Source organism: Macrobrachium nipponense, chromosome 3 (genome assembly GCF_015104395.2).
Source record: "Macrobrachium nipponense isolate FS-2020 chromosome 3, ASM1510439v2, whole genome shotgun sequence".
In the NCBI taxonomy this organism is placed as follows: Eukaryota; Metazoa; Arthropoda; class Malacostraca; order Decapoda; family Palaemonidae; genus Macrobrachium; species Macrobrachium nipponense.
In genome coordinates this window covers 31,968,068-31,993,018 of record NC_087202.1, presented here as the reverse complement: position 1 = coordinate 31,993,018, position 24,951 = coordinate 31,968,068, and the positions used below count along the sequence as shown (strand labels likewise).

General features: G+C 41.1%; 1 protein-coding gene across 1 annotated transcript in view; it reads right to left on the bottom strand.

Annotated features, from left to right (window-relative positions):
- The window catches only part of LOC135221689 (stalled ribosome sensor GCN1-like), a 339,764-nt gene that overhangs the window by 200,884 nt on the left and 113,929 nt on the right, over positions 1-24,951 (bottom strand). Inside the window, exons 7-9 of the mRNA XM_064259421.1 lie at positions 22,361-22,539; positions 19,443-19,640; positions 6,982-7,137 (exon numbers count right to left, since the gene is read on the bottom strand). Coding sequence (XP_064115491.1) covers positions 6,982-7,137; positions 19,443-19,640; positions 22,361-22,539 — 533 coding nt within the window. The remainder of the gene's footprint in view (positions 1-6,981; positions 7,138-19,442; positions 19,641-22,360; positions 22,540-24,951) is intronic.

Here is a 24,951-nt window from a genome sequence, read left to right as displayed (position 1 = left end):
GGTATTTGAACTTTCAAGATAAGCAGATGCAAGCATTTTTAGAGGGGAGTTCTAACTATTTGCGGGTTTGAGCTACTCGCAGGGGTGTCTGATATGGAACACTGTACTGGCCTACGTCCAATGTGGCCATATTAACAACGGTTGACAGGGCGCCATAGGCTAGCTACTACTACACAGAATGCAGAGTAAAGGGTAGGCACAAAACTTGTTGCTAACATAATAAAACTGAAAAACAAGCCTATTACAGTAAATTTATAAAATATCAAATTACATAATTTTAATATTTTAATTATGTTTATCATAACTCACAAAAATTTGTCTACAAAACATCGGCAGCTTGTGACAAGAGTGGAAATAAACCTGTGTATGTACATATGTATACATACTGTACGTACAAAAAAACTTTAAAATATCTTTCAATAAATGTTGATACTAAATTTTTTTCATATAGGGATCCATCTTCTACAGCGGGAAATGGCCGACCTCTTCTTTACCAAGAAACTAAACTAAGCGTAAAGATTGCATACGCTGCCAAACCACTAACGTACTAAGTTAAGTTGAGTATATCTTAGTTTTACCAGACCACTGAGCTGATTAATAGCTCTCATAGGGTTGGCCCGAAGGATTAGATATTTTTTACATGGCTAGGAACCAATTGGTCACCTACCAACGGGACCTACAGCTTATTGTGGGATCCGAACCACATTATATAAAGAAATTAATTTCTATCACCAGAAATAAATTCCTCTGATCCCGCGTTGGCAGAGCCGAGAATCGAACTTTGGACCACCAGATTGGCAGCCGAGCGCGAAAACTACTTGTCCAACGAGGAACTCACACAAGTACTAAACAATGCTTTCACTTGCTAAGAAATTCACAATCTTGTGAAGAACATTGTCATAAAAATCCAAAATTATATAATAAAGTGGAATATTACTATGTAAAATATACAGACTTTTGAACATTGTTCAGTGTTTACATTAACATCAACGGTGTTCTAAAGTCTGTATATTTTTCATCCTTTATTGATAATTGTGGATTTTTATGACAAATAGCTCTCACTACCAAAGCTCAGAATAGTGTTCGTTAGTCTTTGTATATTTTTCATACTTTACTATTAATTGCTGATTTTTATGACATACATTTCTCTTAACTACCAAACCTCACATGTAAACATTGCACATACCAAAACAGTAGCAGTGGAGTGATCAAGTTTTAAATAAAGCATAGTGCCACCGCCACCAAAGTTACTAGATGCAGTAGCATCATTTGATGTTTTTTAGCATATTTCATTGTGTAGCATAATATTTGGCATAACGACCCAATTAGCATAATTTTGCAAAGTTTGGCATAAATATACGTAGAATCTTTAAAAATAACAAACATACCCGACTTATTTTTATAAAATAATGTACGTAACACCTAATAAATTACGTTTATCAGTCTGTCACAAGAAAATTCTGCCAAACGTCACCAATGCCTGTGTTTCTTGACCTAAGTGCAAAACAAAATCGCAAAAATAATTTTGGAGAATGAACAAGACTTGGATAGTGAATGAGTGCACTATGTGTAGTTAATTACAAGTAATGATATTGATATTTTTATTTAGGAAAACATGAACACAGTCTTTCTGGGCTAACGTTTATCTAAGTAATAAATATCCTAGTCTTTCAAAGTTAGCTCGAGACTTGCTAATCATTACCATATGCAGACTGTGAGCACATTTCTCCATGGTAAAAAAAAATTAACTATATGCAGTGAAGGTATCGAGAAATCAGGTGATTACACCAAATTTAATCCTTCCAAGGACATGCTGAGGTCCATAAACAAAGATATTTCATGTTAATAAGATTATCAACTTTCATATTTAACCAGGAAAACTTTTATTTAGTATTATGCAGCACCTGTACCCTTTTAAATCATCGGTTTGAAAGTTTTTTTTATTTCGTTATTAATGCCTTTACAAAAATAGTTTATTTTATCACAACTGTGTTCGTCATTTCCTATTGATTAATTTTCTACTTTTCATAAAAAGATAACTTTTTGTTTGATATCCAAATCCAATACCTTCCAGACACGTCTATGATAAAAGAAATACACCCACATAATAAAAATGTCAAATGTGTATTAATGGCCAAATGTATTTACTGTATATACTCGCATATTATGAGACTTTTGAAACCTAATTTTGAAGCTAATTTTAAAGGGGTCGCATCATACACACAGTATAAAATTAGCGTACCGTCTATGCTTTCCCAAATCGGCAGATTGCGATAGTTAGTACTGGACCAAAACAGTATATCTTTTAAAAAGTTATGCTTTACTTGTACTTCACTATATCCAATATTATTATATGCATTCTCATATTACTACTGTATTTTAAAATACAAAAGAGCGATCGTGCGCCATTGGCATTATTTTGGTTTATACAACATGTTTAAATGTTTCCAAATCAGTTGATTAAGGCACAATAACGAAGGATTTTTTACTTTATGTTTTACCTGGTAAAAGAAGTATTTGTTACTTGCACTATTATTTTTATTTTAGGATACACAGGTAAGTGAAAATTTATTAAAGTAAAAAAAAAATGCATAAAATTAATAAACTAAAATCCTCCAAAGTCGCTCTCCATGTCCATATCATCAAATACTGCTCTGAATTCTTCGCCATCAAGGCAGTCATCATATTCATCATCTTCCAGATCTTTGATCATTTCATCTTCATCTCCTGCATCTTCGTATAGGACATCGTCAATTCATATGGAAGGTATAGTCTTGTCACCGTGGCGAGCTCTCTGGCGTGGCTTTTAAAGATCTGCTCTGCCCTTGTGCTAATTTTACAAAAACAACAACTGCCCATGTGTGACAGACCTTTGAAAGTCCTTGAGACAAACCCCGAGGCTATAATTATAAGATTATAAGGGGTTTTCATTCCCAGGTACTTTAATCTCCTTCCTATTCGGCCCTGCTCTCTCTCTCTCTCTCTCTCTCTCTCTCTCTCTCTCTCTCTCTCTCTCTCTCTCTCTCTCTCTCTCTCTCATCCATGGCTGTGAGATGACCAGGAATAACTTGTAAGTCAGTGTCAAAATCACTCCACACTTCAGTCAGACCAAAACTTTGCCATATCACATTCAAGCAATATTCAGTCATTGTTTCCTATCTATTATTTTGTCAGAGAGAGAGAGAGAGAGAGAGAATCTGTCTGTATACGATTGTTTATTTTCTCACTCGTCAAACTTACTCTGTTATGCTTTATTTCATATTTCCTTGCTCACCAATTTACTCTATACCTACGATATTAAGAAATCAAGATATGTGTAGAAGGGGGAACTGCCTCCAGACTGTACAGTCAGTATGGATTTAAACACACGTGGAACTGGTTGAAATATTTGCAACAGCACCAAAATGAGATGCCATGTTGATAGAAAATCTGACTCCGTTTCTTGTTATTGCATAAAAAAACTTTATCAATCGTGAACCTACGAAATTTATTTAGAATTCTGCGTAACGGAAAAGATAATATTTGATATCTGTAATGGGAGAAATGGTTTTATCTATGTTGTTATTGTAAATTTGGCTGATATGCGATCAAACACGTGGGAGGACCAAGACAGCCCAGCCAGAGAACTCAGCTCATTTTGTAAATACTATTGTTTGGCGTGCTAGGCTTACCCGATTCATTTGGGTGTGCGCTGCAGCTGCTGCTACTGCTACTCAAATAATCGCATTTTCCTTACTAATCCCAAGAGATGACCATGGAAAATCCCAAGATTAACCAAAAATCCCAAAATAATAAAATAATTGACGTATGCCAAGCCTTGGAGGCCTAAATATTTACTCTGTCTGTCTATCAGGAATAGATACTGATAAATTGAATTGACGGTATCTTTCCTGAGAGAGAGAGAGAGAGAGAGAGAGAGAGAGAGAGAGAGAGAGAGAGAGAGAGAGAGAGAGAGAGAGAGAGAGAGAGTATTTAACCAGTGGGCATTAGTACACATGCAGACAGTGTGTTCATGCTTGTTAAAAATTGTGCAGTACGGGTAAGACACACACACACACACACACACACACACACACACACACACACACACACACACACACACAAAAAGAACAAAAAAAAAAAAAAAAAAAAAGGAATTTTCTTGCTGTCAGTCGCAGGGACTGAATTTACAAAGAGCAGGGAACAAATCTTGACATTCCTCGAGAGATTAGAGAGATGAACCAAGGCCATCTAGGATGAACTCTCTCTCCTCTCAACTATACTGTAAGTGTTAACTTGAGTCTGAAACCAATAGGTATTAGCACACGGTCAACTGTATGTGTGTGTGTGTATGGGCATACTGTTAAAAAATGTGCTGTACCTACAGGTAATACCTACATCTTGGAAGATAAAACCAACAAACAAATTTTGTTGTTGTTAGTCGCCGGTGATATAAAGGGTGTGACCAGCAGACAGAAAGATTAACATTTTTCCAGAGATTAAAGAGCTGAATTTTGTTTTGAAGGTATGTCAACCGCGTTAGTAAATAAGTATCATCTTCTAAAAAGTTTTTTCTCTTTTCTTTTTGCGGAAGAATCTTCAAACCATTTTGCATTCAAACTAATGTGAAGGAATCATTCTATTCTTCATGTAATCAGTAAAATGCTTACACTAATAAAAACTAAAACTACGTACTGTATGCAAAACACACACATCATCGTTAAGTTCGCATGTGTAAACGTTCATTCTAAGAAATTCACAAGAGTAGTTTAACTAACACCTGATTGGTTGGTTGGTAACCATGGAGATCTGTTATCCAATGACTACCCTCTGCTTCTGTTCTATTTATAGACATATGCCGTGGATGGCACTAGGTTTGAACGTTACCATGTTCGTGATTTTCTGACTGCTTACGGCAAAAATTACTCAATAATTTTCTTTATATAATTATTTCTTCGAGAAAACAATAATAAAATATGGTCATTTTAACTTTAATGTATAGTGGTATGAAAAATACCAGTGTTGTAGCGATGCGTCATCAATATAGTGGTATGAAAATACCACATGGTGTTGTAGCGATACGTAATCACAAAGTACAAATCCTTTTCCCGGACCATCCTCAAAATTTTACGACTCTTCAACTTCAAGATCGATATGGTGAAATATATTATATAGTCATACTTATTGTTAAAATTCACAAGTTGAACTGCAAAACATTATTATATTTTGATTGTTATGTACATATATATTTTGCGTTTTACGGAATGTTTGTTTTGAAAATAATAGGCATTAGTGAACATACGGTATTAATTGTCCCACTATTTTATTATAGGTGATCTTAATTATCTCACATTCATTTAATAGTATTATATTAATATTTATTTAAATAAACTGTAATTAATAAATAACAATAATGAAAAACATAAAGGGAAAAAATGTTTTTGCTGCAGTAGTGATGTTTGTTTGATTATGTATCTGACCTCACATTTCCAAAATCTGAAAAATTCCAAAAACCGAAACATCGGAATGTGGGTGTACGTACTGCACATTTTTTAAAACGCACACGTCTACACATCTACCGATACCCGTGGGTGAAAGACTCAAATTACAGTATTTATTCCTGAGAGAGAGAGAGAGAGAGAGAGAGAGAGAGAGAGAGAGAGAGAGAGAGAGAGAATGATTTAGGACTCCAAGGCATGTTATTTTTACCATTATTTTATTATCTTGGGATTCTTTTTTAATCTTGAGATTTTCTATTCAATTCTCGAGATTAGTAAGAAAATTACCGTAACTTGACTAGCAGCAGCACACATCTGAATGACTCGGCCATTAGCACGCTAAACCACCATCCTTATGAACTGACGCTCTCGGAAAAGGAACTCGCATGATACATGAGATACATGACAAAAACCACTGTTTATTGGTAAAAATTTGGGGGTCGCATGATATGCGAGATCGCACGTTAATCGAGTATATACGGTACATATTATATATTCATATTTACTGTGAAAATAAAATATTAATTTAGCACAATATTAGCACAAATCTGTAATCTCACTAGCATAATTTTGAAATTTAACATAATTTCCTATTGAGTTTAGCATCAAATGAGAAATGAGATCTACACTGGCATAGAATCAGCACAACTTTGTCATCCCATTAGCATAAGTTGATAGATTTACCATAATTTCATATAGAGTTTAGCATCAAATGGGAAGTGAGAACTAAGTTAGCATAATATTAGCAGAATTTTGTCATCCCACTAGAATAATTTTGATAGATTTAGTATAATTTCATAAATAGTTTAGCATCAATTGGGAAGTGAGATCTAAGTTAGCATAATATCAGCATAATTTTGATCGATTTAGCATAATTTCATGTAGAGTTCAGCAACAAAATTAGCATCCCAAAAACATAATTTTGATAAATTTAGCATATTAGCATAATTTCATATGCAGTTTAGCATCAAATGAGATCTGGTAACACCAAACGCCACTAATAACACTGACTAGTGGCAGTTGACTGAAACAGTTTTGTTTACAAACATCATATGGTCACAGGTCGGATTCCATAATTTTGTTCAAACTCTAAAGCAAGGTTTACTCGAAATTTGGTGTTGCAACCCCATTATGTTGAGTTCTAATATGGTTGAGGTCCGGGGTTCTACTGTAACCTATATGAGAGACAAATATTTCAATCAAGAATTGAAGGGACTAATATAAAACCTTAATTAATAGGATGAAGAAACCTAGTTTTTTAAGCCACATGAACAATCATTCCTCCCAAAAAGCTTACTAAGCAAAACATGCAAAATATAAAATATGAAACAAACAAAACTGTTTTTAGACATTGAGGACTTCAGAAATTCATCACTGAATAAAAAATTTCACCATTAATTACCAATTTGTTTCAGCCAATTCTGTAAGCCATTAAAGCTCTGACTCCACTTAGCTTATCTGCATCTACATCTATGGGCAATAATTAAATGGCCTTATTACTTACCTGTGTACTCTGGGTCAGGGCTTTCTCTACACTACTAAGAAGACTTGGAATTAAAGCAGCAGCTTTATGGGCATTGGATGGGGTAATGCAGCCCTGTAGACAACGGACATAGGCTGCTCTAACAGCAGTGGTTGATGTCTTCAAAGACATACCCTTCTGAAATGACCCCCCAAAAAAAAAAAAAAAAAGAGTAGGTTGTTAATATAAGTTCAGACATCCCCTTTTACACAATGCAGCCCATAACCTAGCCATAATATAGGTCTACAAGTATATGTGTAATAGCTTTTAAACCTTAATTTCATTTTACCGGTCTGTCCGTAATAGACTTTATCCCACTTTTTGCCAGGAATTTCATATATGCAGCCTGGAAGATCTTTAGGAGAATTTTTTATTATTAAACTCTTGACATTAATATTACTGAAAACAACATTTATGTTAAAAAGCTTTAAAATTCTAGGAATATCTAAAAACCTTTCATCATAGGGTAATTTTAGAATGTTATGCTTACTAAATTCAAGTTTGTCATTAGTTGAATAAAATGTTTTTCTAGCTCTTTTCCATGCCACATCTATAAAAGTCCTTGGGTATTTAAGCTTCAATGCAATATCATAAATAGTTTTAATTTCAGCGCCAATAAACTGCAGGCTACAGGCACGTAAAGCCCTTAGGAACATCCGAGAAAAAACAGAGAATTTAACATTTTGATGGTGATTGGAGTAGTAATGAAATTGTAATTTGAATTTTCTTGATGTAACTGTCCATAGAAATGATAGAAATTTCACTTTTTCAGTCTTTCAAAAATCAACTAACATTGCCTCTTTTGTTCATTACTACTCCAATAACCATCAATGTTCATAAGTAATGATTATTAAAATATTGTTATTTTACAATAAAGTTTTGTACATACTTACCTGGCAGACATATACGATTGATGGCCCGCCCAGCCTCCCCTCAGGAGACAGGTATAAGAGAGAAAAAATCTGGCAAGAAAGGTATGTTGGTTCTTACACCCGCTTCCCAGCGGCGGGTAAGGTAGATCACCTGACCTACCTGTCGCGTTAGCCGCGAGTTTTGAATTCTGTCGTGACGTCAGAGACGTAAGCTAAGTATATGTCTGCCAGGTAAGTATGTACAAAACTTTATTGTAAAATAACAATATCATTTTTGTACATGAACTTTCCTGTCAGACATATACTTAGCTGATTGACACCCTTGGTGGAGGGTACAAGACAGAAATTAACAAAGAAAAGGTAAACAACACCTGTTGTAGGATAAAAATAACCTTGGTTCTTACCTGTTTAGGCTGAAGACTTCATAGATACTGTCTATTAGTCTGCATAGCCATAAGAGCTACAGCGAGGGCGTGACCTACAGCTGAAAAGACTCTTTGGGTCTACTAACGGGACTTGATATCCGCTTACTTAGTAGAATCCAAGTAGGATCATGTCAATGGGGGTTCGCCCTCTTCTATGACAGAACCTGTCCACTACCAACGCAGGGAGCTTCAAACCAAATCCGATCACCTAACCAAACTAAAGTTATTAGTATTACGAAGCGAAAAAAGATGCCTACCTGCATCATTTTTCATACAACCATATGAACTCAATTACAAAAACAAGGGAAAAAACTACTAAGGATATGTTCCAGCTCCCTGCCCCAGCACCGAATCCGCCGATACGTACGGGCCTAAAGCGAAGCACTCGTCATACGTAATACTGTCGTCTTTTAGGTAGTGGTTGGCGAATACTGAATTACATCTCCAGAATGTAGTTTTCATCAGATTCTGAAGAGCCATATTCTTATTAAAGGCCAAGGATGTGGCAATTGCTCTCACTTCATGAGCTTGACTTTTAGGAGCTTGAAATGTTCTTCATTACAAGATCTATGTGCTTCTTTCACAAGACTTCTAATGAAGAAAGACAGCGCATTTTTCGACAATGGTCTGCTGGGGTCCTTTACAGAGCACCATAGTCTGTCCTCAATGCCCTTAAGGGTTTTCTTCTTCTGAAGGTAGTATTTTAAACTCCTAACAGGGCAAAGAGTTCTTTCAGGTTCTTCCCCTACTAGGGCAGATAATCCACGAACCTCAAAGTTCCTTGGCCAAGGATTTGAGGGGTTCTCATTTTTTGCTAAAAACGAAGGAAGGAAGGAACAAACCACGGAATCTCCTTTGAAACCTACCCTTCCTTCTAGGGCATGAATCTCACTAACCCTTTTAGCGGATGCTAAAGCCATGAGAAAGAGAGCTTTCCTCGTAAGATCTTTGAAGGAGGCTAAATGTGGTGGTTCAAACCTAGAGGACCTCAAGGAAACGAAGAACCACGTCCAGATTCCAACTTGGAACCTCGTTCGAAGTTTTCTTGTAAGTTTCAAAAGATCTTAATAGATCATGAAGATCTTTGTTATTCGAAAGATCTAAATTCCTATGTCTGAACACAGCAGCCAGCATGCTTCGGTATCCTTTGATAGTAGATACTGCCAAACCACATTTTTCTCTGAGGAAAACTAGGAAATCTGCTATCTGAGTCACAGATGTACTGGAAGAGGAAAACTTCTGGTTCCTGCACCACCTGCGAAAGACGTCCCACTTCGACTGGTAGACTTTAAGGGTCGAAGGTCTTCTAGCTGAGGCGATAGCCTTAGCAGCTTTTGTCGAAAACCCCTTCGCTCTGACCAGACTTTTGACAGTCGAAAGCCAGTCAGATTGAGAGCGGGGAGGTTTCTGTGATACCTGTCGAAGTGGGGTTGTTTGAGCAAATCTTGTCTTTGTGGAAGTGCTCTTGGAAAGTCCACCAACCATTCCAGTACCTCTGTGAACCAATCTTGGGCGGGCCAGAACGGAGCTACTAGCGTCATTCTTGTCCTCTCCGAGATAGCAAATTTCTTGAGGGTTTGTCCCAGTACTTTGAAGGGGGGAAAGGCGTAGACGTCTAGACCTGTCCAATCTAGGAGAAACGCATCCACTGATACTGCTCCTGGGTCTGAGATCGGGGAGCAGTAAAGTTCGATTCTTGCGTTCCTTGCTGTTGCAAAGAGATCGATGTGAGGTCTGCCCCATCTTCTCCACAGGTCTTGGCATACCTCTGAGTGGAGAGTCCACTCGGAAGGCAGGAGTTGATTCTTCCTGCTCAGGAGATCGGCCCTGACGTTCCTTTCTCCCTGTACGAATCTGGTGAGAAGACTGATCTTCCTTGCTTGAGACCACAGCAGAAGACCCCTTGCTGTTTCGTACAGGGAGAAGGAGTGCGTCCCCCCCTGTTTTTTGATGTACGCCAAGGCTGTTGTGTTGTCCGAATTGACCTGCACTACTGCATTTCGGACGTGGGGCTCGAAGGCTTTCAATGCCATCCAGACTGCCATCAACTCTTTCTTGCTGATGTGCCAGGACACCTGATCCCCCTTCCAGGTGCCTGACACTTGCTCTTGTCCCAAGCGTCGCTCCCCAACCTGCTTCCGATGCGTCGGAAAACAACACATGGCTGGGGTTCGGCATGTAAAGAGACATTCCTTCCACAAAACGAAGCGGGTTGTTCCACCACCGAAGGTCTCTCTTGATTCCCCTTGAGATCTTGAAGGAGAACTCCAGATCTAGGGAGAGACGCCTCCAGTTCTGGAATAGGAAGAACTGTAGAGGCCTGAGATGCAACCTTCCTAGAGAAACGAATTGCTCCAACGAGGAGAGTGTCCCCAGCAGACTCATCCACTCCCTCGCTGTGCATGCATCTTTCTCTAGGAAGGTCGTTATTTTCTCGTAGCAACGAGTTATCCTCTCTGGCGACGGAAAAGCCCGAAAAGCCAGAGAAGCTATCCGAATCCCCAGATAGATCCGCTCTTGACTGGGGATTAATTGAGACTTCTGGAAGTTCACCAGAAGTCCCAGAGAGCTTGCCAAAGTAAGGGTCTTTTGAAGGTCCTCCAGACATCTTTCTTGAGACTCTGCTCTGATTAGCCAGTCGTCGAGATAAAGCGACACCCTCACTCCCTCCAAATGTAGCCACTGCGCCACGTTTTTCATTAACCCCGTGAAAACTTGGGGTGCAGTCGATAGGCCGAAGCACAAGGCCTTGAATTGGAAGATGTTTCCTCCCATCATGAATCATAGATACTTCCGTGAAGAAGGATGGATCGGCACATGAAAGTAAGCGTCCTGAAGGTCTAGAGACACCATCCAGTCCCCTGGACGAAGAGCCGCTAACACTGAGGAAGTTGTCTCCATGGCGAACTTCCTCTTTTCCACAAAGACGTTCAGGGCGCTCACATCCAAAACCGGTCTCCATCCTCCTGAGTTCTTCGGAACTAGGAATAATCTGTTGTAAAAGCCCGCAGAGCGGTGATCTTTCACTAGTTCTATAGCCTCCTTCTCTAGCATGAGATCTACTGCTAGAGAAAGGGCTTGATTCATGATGGGGTCCTTGAACTTGGCCACCAACTCCCTCGGAGTTGTCGTCAATGGTGGTCTTGACGAGAAGGGAATGAGGTATCCTTTGCTGACAATCGATAGGGACCAATTGTCTGCCCCTTTGTGGGCCCAGACGTCGGCAAATTTCAGTAGTCTGGCACCCACTGATGTCTGGAGTCCTTGATCGCTATTTCTTCCCTCTGACTGACCTAGAGAAGGTTTTACCTCTCTTAAAAGGTCTAGTTCCTCTGGTTGCAGAACCTCTGACAGCGGGTCCTCCTCGAAAGGGCTCCTGCCTCAGAGGAGTCTCTTTCTTGGCCTTGGGTTGGAAGACAGAGCGAGGTTTCCTGGCCGCCTGGGCTAACATGTCCTGAGTAGCCTTAGCTGAAAGGGCACTCGAGACATCTTGAATAATCTTCTTGGGGAACAGAAGAGGAGAGAGTTGAGCATACATAAGCGAGGCTCTTTGCGCATGTGAAACAGCCTTAGTGAGAAACGAACAGTAGACAGACCGCTTCTTAATAACTCCAGCTCCAAACAGAGAGGAGACTTCACTCGATCCGTCTCTCACTGCTTTATCCATGCAAGTGAGGACGCAGTTAAGATCTTCAGGAGACAGAGAATCTGGGGTCTGGGTCTTATTAGCCAGAACTCCTAAAGACCAATCAAGGAAGTTGAAAACTTCCAGGACTCGGAACATTCCCTTCAGTAGGTGGTCAAGTTCGTTCATCCCCCACGTAGTCTTGGCGGACAAGAGGGCGGAACGACGAGCAGAATCCACCAATGAAGAGAAGTCCGAGTCCGCAGACGAAGGGAGAGCGAGGCCTAAAGGTTCTCCCGATTCGTACCAGAATCCCAATCTGCCAGTCAGTTTAGACAGAGGGAAGGAAAAAACCGTCTTCCCTTTCTCTTCCTTAGAAAGGAGCCATTCCCCAAAACCTCTAAGCGCCTTCTTCATGGAAACAGTAGGTTTCATCCTTACGCAAGACGAAACCTTCGACGTCTTCGAAGTGGAGAACAACGAAAGAGGAGAAGGAGGAGCCACAGGAGAAAGGATATCTCCGAACTCTTGCAGGAGCAAATCTGTCAACCTCTTATAGGAGGAAACAGAGGAGTCTTTTGGTCCTTCTTCTTCCGAGGGATCCTGTTCTTCCTGAGCTGAAGAACCCTCATGATCCTTAGAGGCTCGACTATTCTTAAAAGAGTCTCTAGAGGAAGAAAGACGTATACGTCTTGGAGACAAAGCTTCAGGAACGTGCCTACTTGCAACATCCTTCTTGTCTGGTGGAGTGCGTTTCCCAGATTCTTGGAGCCTAACAGGAGTAAGGCGGCTGTCAGGAGCAGAGCGCCTGTTTGAAGAAGAACTTCTCTCAGGCTCTTGGCGCCTATCCAAAGGAGAGCGGCTACCAGGCGAACAGCGCCTGCCATACGAGAAGCGTCTACCAGGCTCTTGGCGCCTGAACCGAGGCGAGAGGATCTCTGGCGACGAGCGCCTACTAGGTGAGCGCCTACAAGGGGAGAAGCGCCTGCTAGGATCTCGGCGCCTGACTCGAGGAGAGTGAAAGTCAGGAGAAGAGGGCCTGCCAGGAGAAACGCGCCTAACAAGCTCTTGACGCTTGTCCAGCGAAGAGCGCCTGTCCGATTTAGGGCGCTTGTCAACAGGAGAGTGGAGGCGAGACGCGGAGGCGGCTTACGAGGCGAGTAGCGCCTACTAGGCTCTTGGCGCCTGTCAAGGGGAGCGATCCTGTCTCGAGAAGAGCGTCTGTAGGGTGAAGATCTCCTACGCGCAGTTTGCTCCTTGTCCGAAGGAGAAACCTGTCTGTCAGGCGAATGGCGCTTGGACGCAGATGGGATCTTGTCCGAAGCAGATAGTCTCCTGCGAGAATCCGAACGCACAGGTGAGCGCGCCGCTTCCGTCGAATAGCGAGAGTCAGGAGAGGGGAGCCTGGACTTCTTTACAGGAAGCGAGTCGTCCTTCCTCCGACGAGACGACATGCAAAGAGAGCCAGCCAGCGCCGAAATCTGCGCCTGAAGGTTAGCCAACACCCTTGCAGGAGAATTCACAAACTCTTGAACAGGTGACGAGGCTCGATCTCTGCTCGGGGAACGATACTCCTGAGATCTCTTACGTTTCTTCGCTTCCACCTCAGGCTCTTCCGAAAAAACTTCAGGGCTGGATGGACGGGCGCAGGGAGCGTTCCAGGCTCTCTTCGAAGGGCGCGAGGCTTCCGAAGAGCTCCATCCTCGTTTAGGAGAAGGCGAAGGCGAAGACGAGAAGCATTGGCGCAAAATTTCTCTCTTAGAGCGATCCAAGGTAGCCTGGGAACGATCAACAGGAGCTACCGAGGGGACGCCTGACCGGTGGGGATGCTCCCTAACCTTCCTGCGGCTTTCGACTTTCCTCCTCCACTGGGACTGGGAGTCTGGAAGAGGTCTAGGCCTGGAAGCATTAGGGAGCCGATCAGACGCACCCTCCACTGCACTGGGTTCACTGCACAAATCACTATTGGAATCACTCTTACCTTCTAATAGTTTGATTTTCCTCTCCATACTGCGAATGGTGACTTTCATGGAGGCCACTTCCGAAGGCGCATCTTCGGCTTCGGTGCAGGGAGCAGGAGCTGAAACTGACAAAGGAGCTACTTCTAAAATAGGATTATCTACATCCAACTCGCTAATACGAGATCTACTACTGCTCCTAGAAGAAGCTTTCCTAACTTTATCCTTTTCCAGCTTCCTCAAGTAGGAAGACAAAGACTTCCATTCATCCTCATTCAGCTTTTCACATTCATTACAAGGATTATTAAAGGTGCATTCATTCCCTCTACACTTCAAACATACCGTGTGAGGGTCTACCGCAGCTTTCGGTAGCCTCACCTTACACTCAGTCATACAACAAACTCTAAACATAGCAGTTTTCTTAGTATCAACATCAGACATCATGAATCCAAGAAAAATCCAAAGAAAAGTCAAATAACTGTCCACAAATCGCGAATGCCAGGCCAAAAGATCGGGTACTTCACCAAAAGTCCGTAGAAACAATCCAGGGCGAAAACGAGAAAAGAATCCAACTGTCAAGAGGTACCGACAACAGGTGTGGTCGACACCGACGACAGAAAAAATCTGGCAAGAAAGGTATGTTGGTTCTTACACCCGCTTCCCAGCGGCGGGTAAGGTAGATCACCTGACCTACCTGTCGCGTTAGCCGCGAGTTTTGAATTCTGTCGTGACGTCAGACGTAAGCTAAGTATATGTCTGACAGGAAAGTTCATGTACAAAATGTATATTTCTTTTTTGTGTATTAATAAACCAAAACTATTTTATTTATCATAATTTAATCACAAATTATGATCCCTTTGCTCATATATCGTAGCTTGGGGCACTGCGTCAGGCAAAACGGGGCACTCCTTCCTACGCAACTCTCTCTCTCCTTCACTAACTCGGCTTATTACAGCGAATTTTCTTCTTCTGTATGTTAGCTAGATGTTTTCCTAGTATTTTTCGTTTTGGCATGATGAAATTCTTGCCGAAACAAAAATAAACAAACGTAAATGCAAGAGAATGACAAGAGATGAAATTCGAAGTTGTACAGTGTTCCCCCCGTATTCGATCGGATCAAAAGGAGAAGGGGGAAAGTCATCATTCCCTTCTCCCGATCGACCCATAACCGAAGTAGCGATGTCATGCTTCGTCAGCGTTTCCAAAGAATGTTCTTGACGCCTGGTGTCCTGGCGTCAAGAATACGTACTGACGCTCGGCGTCTTGGCGACCACGTTCTTGACGCCTGGCGTCCTGGCGACCACGTTCTTGACGCCTGGCGTCCTGGCATCCAGCTTCTTGATTCTTGGTGCTCTGTCGTCAAGAATCTTGACGATCGGCATCCTGGCTTCCAGTTTCTTGACGCCTGGCGTCTTGGCGTCCAGTTTCTTGACGCCTGGCGTCTTGGCGTCCAGCCTCTTAACGCCTGGCGTCCAGCCTCTTAACGCCTGGCGTCCAGCCTCTCGACGCTCGGCATCCTGAATCTTGACGCCTGGCATCCTGGCGTCCAGAATCTTGACTTCTTGCGTCTTAGCTTGGTAGGAGAGCAAGCATCGGAGCTGAAAGAGAAGCGCTCCGGAGTTGGAGCCTGCACTGAAGGCCTCCCATCGTCCGATATTTCCTTACCTCCTACCAAAGACGACGGCCGCCTGTGCGACATCTTGCGTCTTAGCTTGGTAGGAGAGCAAGCATCGGAGCCGAAAGAGAAGCGCTCCGGAGTAGGGGCCTGCACCGAAGGCCTCCCATCGTCCGATATTTCCTTACCCCCTACCAAAGATGACGGCCTCCTGTGCAACATCTTGCGTCTTAGCTTGGTAGGAGAGCAAACATCGGAGCTGGAAGGGAAGCGCTCGGGACTGCTCCAATGACTACATTCTGGCAGATCTTGACGCTTGGCGTCCTGCTCTACTGGATATTGTCCTGCTCTACTGGATATTGTCTTTTTAGGGGTCTTGATTTCGAAGTCCGATGCCAGCCCCGTCTGGGGACTGCGTCGTCAGATGACGAAGAAAACACTTTAACCTCGCCTTTCCAATGGCGAGGGTGAGCGTCCTGGGGATCATCAACAGGTACGCTTGAGGGGACGACCGCTCGGGAGCTAAAACCTCTCGCCTCCCTTCGCCTGTCGACTTTCCTTCTCACAGGGGTTGGTGAGCTTGGAAGAGGTCTAGGGCTAGGAGCACGACAGATCTGAGCGGCCGCACCTTCCACTGCACTTGCACTTTTCGTAACACTTGACACTTTGAGCTCTCTCACATTAGACCACAATCTATCCCTATCTTCTGCAAGGGATTCTACCCGTTGACCAAGAGCTTGAATGGCCGTCATCATGTCCTTTAATGTTGGACTCTTACCTGTTTCCGTAGCTGGATCTGGTACTACTACTACAGAAGGTGGATTAATAGGTTCATTGAGGGATAGAGAACTGTCTATTCCTTGACTATTCCTTGAGGAGCGAGATATAGTACTCTTCGCTCTCCTTATCCTATCCTTCTCTAATTTCCACACATAGCGGTAATACTCAATCCATTCATTCTCAGGCAAGTCCACACATTCATCACACCTATCACCCAACTCACAAATCTTACCTCTACATTTATTGCAAATAGAACGAGGGTCTATCGAGGCTTTAGCAAGCCGGTCTTACAACCTCTTACACACATTCTCATACTCGATGCAGAGTCAGTCATGTTGGGAATTTTCAAAAGAGAGATCAAAACAAGCAAGGGTCAAACCAACAATATCCAAACAAAAGTCAAGAAAAATCCAAATCAAGAATCCAAATCAAGCGAAAGCCAAAGCCAAGTGTACTTCACCAAATAACTGCAAAAAACACGGGCTAAGCGAGCTAAGTTCCAACAATGTCACCGATGCGGCGGCAGGTAAGATCTGAGGAATAGTTGGAACGGTTCTACGTAACTGGGTAGAGGGTGCACAGGTGGTGCACCTGACTACCCAATCAGCGATTGCCGCGAGTTTTGAAATTCTGCCGTGACGTCAGGGACGTAAGCTATATATATAACTACCAGGTGAGTTCGATGTTTGAAAACTTACAGTAAAAATTTCATCTTTCAAACACTTACCTAAAAAGACTTTACTTTTGCATTACTTTTTGTTCTGCATTTCTTGGAAAATTTCAGTATCAAAATGTTGATAGTTTCTATATATAAATAAGTTTTCCAAACAAACCCATTAGTCATTTATACTGCTGAAATTCAGTCTTAAACAATTACCACTCAAGAGAGACATACCCAAGGTCTAAATCTATGTGAAGCTATCAATGGTGGATGAGAAGAAATCATCAGGAAGAGGAAGAACAGTTTGTCTTGAAGGTAAAACCTGGCTCCTGGCAACTACTGGCCTCAAGAGAAACCCGTCCACCTACTTTTGAGTTGTTTCTACTGAGAATTTAGCAAATACAGATTAATATTTTACAAAAGTAAAAGCAACTGAAGCATATTAGATCCTGATTTTGTTAATCAGAACATTTACCAGTTCCACTTTGCCATCTGATGAATTACTGTAAGCTCTGAATGTGACTAGCCTTTGCCACGAAGAGACCATGTTTCTCGTGACCTGTTTTTTTAATATATACTGCTTGGTAGCGTTTAGTCTAAACACAACCTCCAGAATCTCAGTTTGCCTGCACATAGTTATGAATTGCCCTCACTTGACCTACAAAATCCTCCTCATTAATCAAGAATGAAACAAGAAGAGGGATGGTCAATGGTGTTATGGAATTGCTTTGGCTGATTGAACTTTGGGTTTTGGCTATGTTGTCATGTGCAACTGACAACTGCACCATCTAGCCTCTATTGCACAAGACTCCTGGAAAGAAATTGTTTCTAATCTATCTTGAAGATGCAACTGCCAGAGATTAACAATCTTTAATATCAGATCCAGTACTAAGATGCTTGCAATTACATGTATGGAGGCTTAGTAAGCCTTCAGGACCAAGGAGAGATCCCAGTTGGAGGCATTAGATGACCCTCGAGGAATCTCTTCAACTTGACAGAAGAAACCATATCTAGATGACCTACTTCACAGAAAATCTTTAATCAAAGGAATACATGATGTAACTAAACTGATGACCATTTCCCAGCATTAATTATGGAGCCGATTCCCCTTGGTCTGTTAAAATTTGATGGGAAAAACTGCATGTTGATGCACTGAATTTGGCTGACTTTTCCAAAAATCCTTTACCTATAAGACATTGCTGGATAACTCAGGAGATTAGCAGCTGCAACATCTTGAGCTTGCAATGGTATCTCCTTCCCAGCTAGGAACTCCTGAGACTGTCCATCAAAAGACAGTATCTTTGTAAACCATTACCGCCATCGCCTAAGAAGAGCATTAAGTGTAATCTTCATATTTCTGGACACTAGGACCTGTCTGAAGAAGTCTACATGACTTGAAGCATGCCCATGCAAGTCATTGTAGGGATGTACAACTGTTTAATTTCCAGGCTGCCTGGTCCCACTGGGTCTAGCAGTATTTTGGCAGTTAACAGACTAGATTCATTACAAACAGGTCTACTGATGGCATGTCCAAGAACTCTGGAAGTTTGCCTCTGTCCATATGAAGTCCTCTGCCAAATGATATAGTCTCAGACTTTGTGCCAACCTGATTCTACAAGTATGCTACCATCATGATGTCAGTCATCACATCTAGGACCTTTCAAGACCCAGATATGTGAATGCTTGGAGAGCAAGATGACCTCTCAAGGAAGTTTACTACATCCTTTCTGGTAATACTCAAATTCCTGTTAACTGGTAGATAGTAAATGTGCTCAAGAACTTATACCTTGACCTGGTGTCCATACCAATCAGGAGCTCTGCAATCAGATAGACCTAAACTTGAAGTGACAGTGTTCCTACCACCATCAAAGATCTTCTAAGACACTGTCCAGGCCTATGGCTAGCTAACTGTCTGGTAGAAGTATTTCTGACCATGACCTCCCAAGATGCAAAATATTCCATCAAAGAGTAAGTTTCCTCCACTGTCAGTTACATTTAAACACACAAGCAACTCATTTTATACATATGGGGACTCTTCCTCTTTTGTTTGACCCCTTATACTATCCAAAGACTTGGGTCTGTTATCTATTTGTCTCTAAAATCTCTCCATGGATCATGGATATCAAAAATGTGATTTAGGTTAAATATGGGTCATGAGTATGCTGTATAATTAATGGAATTGTTCAATGGAAAAAAAAAACTACTACTACTACTACTAAACAAAAGACAGCTGTGTTTGGATATTTTAAAGACCATAACTGTGGCCTATGTATGTAGTTTTGCCTACACAAATATCTGCTTCTATGTAAAAGATACCTTTTAAACTGAACTGCACATTTTCAAGGAGAGTGAAGGCTACCATCATTATCACTTTAAATAATAATCAGTTTACAGAATAATCTTTCTCTCTCAGGTATGACTGTAGAACTACATAGTAACACAACAAACTAATTTTTTACAATTAACTTAGATCTAAAAAAAAAACTATGCACTGCATTATTACTCACAGGAATGAAATCTAAAAGTTTCTGAGGGATGTCATTTGTAAATTTTGATGACCATGCTGTAAGAGCAGAGAGAGCTTGAATAAGAGAGCCCTCATGGCTCTCAGTCTCCAGAACTTTAACCATCTTCTCAACTACAGTGACAGATAATCCATATGCACTACTACCTGTAACACTGTGTTCACTCACAGCTTCAATACCCTGAAAAAAAGTACAAAAAAGGTACCTTAATACCAATATTACATTAATCTAACCACATACATGAATTGTGCATAAAATGTGTTAAGATAAAACCAAATACAACGTGGTGAATAAAGTACTGTAAGTGAACATGCAATCAAGGATAAAGAAGCTACATGTTGTCTTCCCACTAGTTCAAACAGTTTCTGATAAAAATTCAATCAGATGTACATCTGGAGAGAACATACTATAATGCAAAAATGGTAATTGACTGCCCATAAATTAAAATATAATAATCTAAGGGAGTTCATAGAAACCACTAAGTCACATTTCTAAACTTTTATAGGGCTTGCCTAAAGGATCTGTTAAGAACTGAGAGGTGAATAATGAAAAAATAAAGTTAATGAAGTTAGATAGTTAACCCTTATTGGACAGATTGAGTGGTGGATGGATTACTTCCTGGCATGTTATCAATATTACAGACCACTGATTTGGAGAAATCAGGCAGGAAAGAGGCTCCATTACTTCACTAGCTCAATTCACTAATAGCAACTTTTAGACTGGCTTAGCTCGTTGATTCTATGAGTCAGTAGTGTACTTGACTTCGAGGGGGGAGGGGACACAGTCTCTCTCTCTCTCTCTCTCTCTCTCTCTCTCTCTCTCTCTCTCTCTCTCTCTCTCTCTCTCTCTCTCTCTCTCACATGATGTCTTTTTATATATTTGCTCATAAATATACCCAGGGGTTGCTGTTGGCTTTAATTCTTATCTTTCGTGGCAGTATGTCACTTATAACTGTAATTTTTGCAAAGAAAAGTGCAAAGAAATAAATTTGAAAAAACATGTATACAGTGGACCCCCGTATTCGCGTTCTCCAGATTCGCGGACTCACACATTCGCGGATTTCTCTCGGGAACGTTTCCCTGCAATATTCGCGGAAAATTCACGCATTCGCGGTATTTTTCTATGATAAATATCCACAAATTCCTGGTTTTTTTGATGAATCTCATCATAAAATGCACTTTTTGTGATAAAACTATTAAAAAAACCATGTAGGAAAATTTTTAGTGGGTTTTACTTGAGTTGTAACTAACAAAATAGGCTGTTTTTAGCATTTTTATAGGGGTTCCAAACATTCGCGGATTCTAACTATTCACGGGGGGGTCTGGTACGCATCCCCCGCGAATACGGGGGGACCACTGTAATCCAAAATTGTTACGGCATCTTCGATCTCAGTAAACCTAGTAAATATTTTACAACAAATATACCCAGAATTTGTTACTGATTTTAGTTCTTTACTGTTATGATATTGTGTGAGCTGTAATTATAATTTTACAAATTAAAATAAAATTAATTATTAAAAATATTAATAACACATAAATTGCTAAAATTTGTGACTGTCACATAAAAGACTCCCCAAAGGAACAGTAAATAGCCATTTTCAACTTCTTGTGAAAGGTAGGGAGAATTTTTTAGAATTTTTTTTTCTTACATGTCCATTTGCATATCTTCCTCTTTCCATTGATGTGTTTTTTCTTAAATTGGCTGCCCTCAAAGTTTCTACAGTCTGGGGTGTTGCATACCGATTTTTTTAACTCGGCTCTTAAGGGTTAAGAAGGAAGAGACAAAAGGATAGAAAGAAAAGTAAAAGTTTAAGCATTGCAACTGCATGGCTGAAGAGAAACTTCAGTACCACCTACAGTGTGCTACATAATGCATTTTGAAACAGTAACCTTCCTGCTTGGACAATACAGAAGAAAATAAATTTTAATTTCAACCCCATAAAGGGAAATGTGACAAAGTTGATGAAAATTGGTTACTGAGAACTCATTACAAGATTTTAAAGAATTTGCAAATACTGTACAGTAAAACTTATCATGATGGTAAATACATTTTTCCTTTATGAAGCTGGATGTAAAATAAGTTCTCTCAACTCTCCCTAGTCCATTGCTCTTTCTGCCTGAACTACAATCACATCAAGGTATTCATCTGTTACCTCTCTCTGAGGTTTCCAGGGTCTTTATACAGGTATTCATCCTGCTACTTACACATCACATATCAAAACCATCTCAATCTCTTGAGATCTCAAGTCTTTTTTCATGCACCTTAATACATCTCTCCACCAATTCCTCATTCATAATACAAACCATAATTACTCGTTGAAAGTTTTTGTTCACTCTACTAATGATACATTTCATATATCAGGAGTCTATCTTCTCTCCATTTCATCCAAGCTGCCACAACTTTTCTACTAATGATACATTTCATGTACCAGGAGTCTATCTTCTCGCCATTTTATCCAAGCTGCCACAACTTTCTAACTGTTCTCCCAAGTAATAGCAATACTATCTCTTCTTAAACCTGCCTATCCACGACGACAGGGTTTTAATCTCCCTTCACTTCACTACTTGCTCTTGTAACATTTCAAGCATTGAAATCTCTTGCTCCATGTATATTTTGTAATCCTGAGCAACTATTGTGACACCATCTGTTTCATTCAATACACAGTAGTACAGACTTCACTCTCACACTCCCCACCTCCCAAAAACAAACCTTTCCCACACTAACCAACTGATCACTTTCCTGATTATACTTTTTCCTTTGCTTCCTTTCCAGCTTTTATAATCTTTGGTTTGTTTCAGCTGCTCTTCACTCCATTCCATTCTTTCATCTTCTAGACATTTTCAACACCTCTTCCTCTGATTCATACAGTAAAATAAAAATGGATCAAAATACTCAATTACCTGCAAAACAGACATTTTATGTGTAGTTACAGTGAGCTTTCCATCAGACCCAAAAAATACGTCGAAGAGAAGTTTAATAAATGTGTCTATTGCAGAGGCATCACTACACTGCTTGGCAAGTTGGCGACACACCTCAACAGTATCATCACGCACTTGGTCCTCCTTTGCATGTAGTGGGCCTGTAAAAGAACATTCCTTCCTCAACAATGGAAATCAGAGACAGAAGAGGTCAAATACAGAGAATTTTGTGGTATTCAGAAAACAAAAATGAATCTAAATAAAATACTAAAAAGTACATGCATGGGAATAAATTATATAACATACTATATACTAAGAAAGAAAGAAAAATAAAAGGCTAGGCTCACTGCCAATAACTGTGGAAAACTGCTGCCTTGCAGGTGGACTTTTTAGTCAAAGTTGAGGCCCACCACCAATAACTGTGGTTGATGACAGCAAGGGCATGCAGTTGTAAAAAAACCCTTTTCCAAATAATAAACCATGCCTGATGTTGTAAGGAATATGAATGCGGCTAGGGTGTCACCTGTAAGTGATGCACGTCAGAATCTCCCTACTGGCTTGATAAATGGGTGAGGGGTACCACAGGATTCACAACTGCAGCCAAAGAAGTTAGTAAAGAGTGAAAGATAAGAGTAGGCACATGGAACAGGAAGACTGAGGGATATAGTAGATGTGATGGAAAGGAGAAAGATAGATTTCTTGTATGTGCAGACTACGTAGGTGGAAAGGGAGTGGAACTAGAGAGATAGGAAATGGGTATATAAGCTCTATTACTGTGGGTGATGAGAGGGACGAAATGGAGTTGGAATTATAGCAAGTAACAACTGTAAAGAAAAAGTAGTAGAGGTAAAGAGAGTAAATGATAGGTTTTTTTAAAGATTCCAATAATAATAGGGATAAAGTAGTAAATATATCAGCATATGCTCCTTAGATGCGGTAATAACAGCAAGAGATAGAATTATTCAGACAAGAATTTGCAGCTGCCATTAGAATAGTAAAAGAAGAGGAGAAACTAATAATAGGAGCTTACATGAATGTAGAATATTTATTATTAATATTATAAAACTAGTTTAACCCGACCACTGATCTGGCAGTCAGCTCTCACAGGGCTGACTCGAAGAATTAGATTAAAATGCCAAACCCTACCCAAAACAAAAATTGCACGACCCAGGATTTTCAACATTTTAGCTGCCGACGAGTGAAACTAATAGCAATGTAATTACTTGGTAAATTACTTATATAAATAACTTATCCTTCATACAAAGTCCTAACTCACATAAAGCCTGCATTAACAATATTGGAATACCCCCAGACACTACACACTAATGTCTAGTAAACAGACGAGCAGTAGCAACTGCACCAAAGTGCATGGATCCAAAGGTACCCACCAAACAAAATGCCTCATTTTCTATAGCACTGACTGTTAGCAATAAGAAATCAATGGGGGTTAGTGAAACTTTTCAAGAGTGTCTCCCTCCTCCTGCTCCGGCAACGAAGACCAATGACGAGAAGGATGTGCAGGCTCATCTAAAGCGCCTTCCTAGTTCAAATTAACGGAAGAACCAGCAGCCAAACAGCCTGAAATACCAACTAACCTGTCTGGGCTGGATCCAAGCGCCAACTCCCGCAACGAACCAACCACAACACCAGGAACATCACTACGCATTCTCCCAACAGATGACTCTTAAACATGGCCGTGAACGGGAATGGGCGTGGCAGACGTACGAACGTGAGCTGGAAAGGAATCCCGAACACTCAAGAACGAATGAGAATCCCTCGGAGTCGAACTCCTGGAAGTACCAGGGAGAGGGGCAAGAAAACACTCCTGCTGCACCAACTCCGCACTCACAATCTTCAGCTTCTTGACAGGCACCTTGAGATCCTTACAGCGACGAATAGGCCCTTGAGAAGAAGTGGGAGCGCCTGCAACAAGTGCACAAACAGGGGAGGTTGCAACACACTCGCGACTCAATGCAGAGGACGAAGCAGCCACTGCAGATTACACATGGGAAGATACACTAACACTCTCCGAAACACCAACACTTTCAGGAACACGGGCATGTTGCTCCTCATTCGCAGGCGAAGAAAGGGGAAAGTCCTTAGCCTTCCAACGCTTGATATGCCGATGCAGCGGAGATGGGCGAGAGGGAGTAGAAGACAACAGCACTGGCTCCTTACGCAAACTCTTCACAGGAGGTGGGGGTGATGCAACACACTTGCTTCCAGTCCTCCCAGCCAACATGGCAGCAACTTAATCTTCCAAAACAGTCCAATCTCTTAGGAACCGCCGGGCATACAGCCTCAGACGGATAAGCAAGAGAAGCCTCTGACATCATGGAAGGGAGATGTAGCAAACTGGATGGCAGAGATGACGTTATGACAGTGAACGATGACAATACAGAGGAGCGAAACAGCGCAGAGGAGACGACTGGGAGTGACATAATAAGTAGCGATAACGTCACGGCTTCCCTTCAATCCAAACAAGAAGCAGACACCAATGGCGGAGGGATACAAAATGACTGACCCCGTGACGTTACTAGCGGGGCTTCCCTCTGACTCCAAGAAGCAGCAAT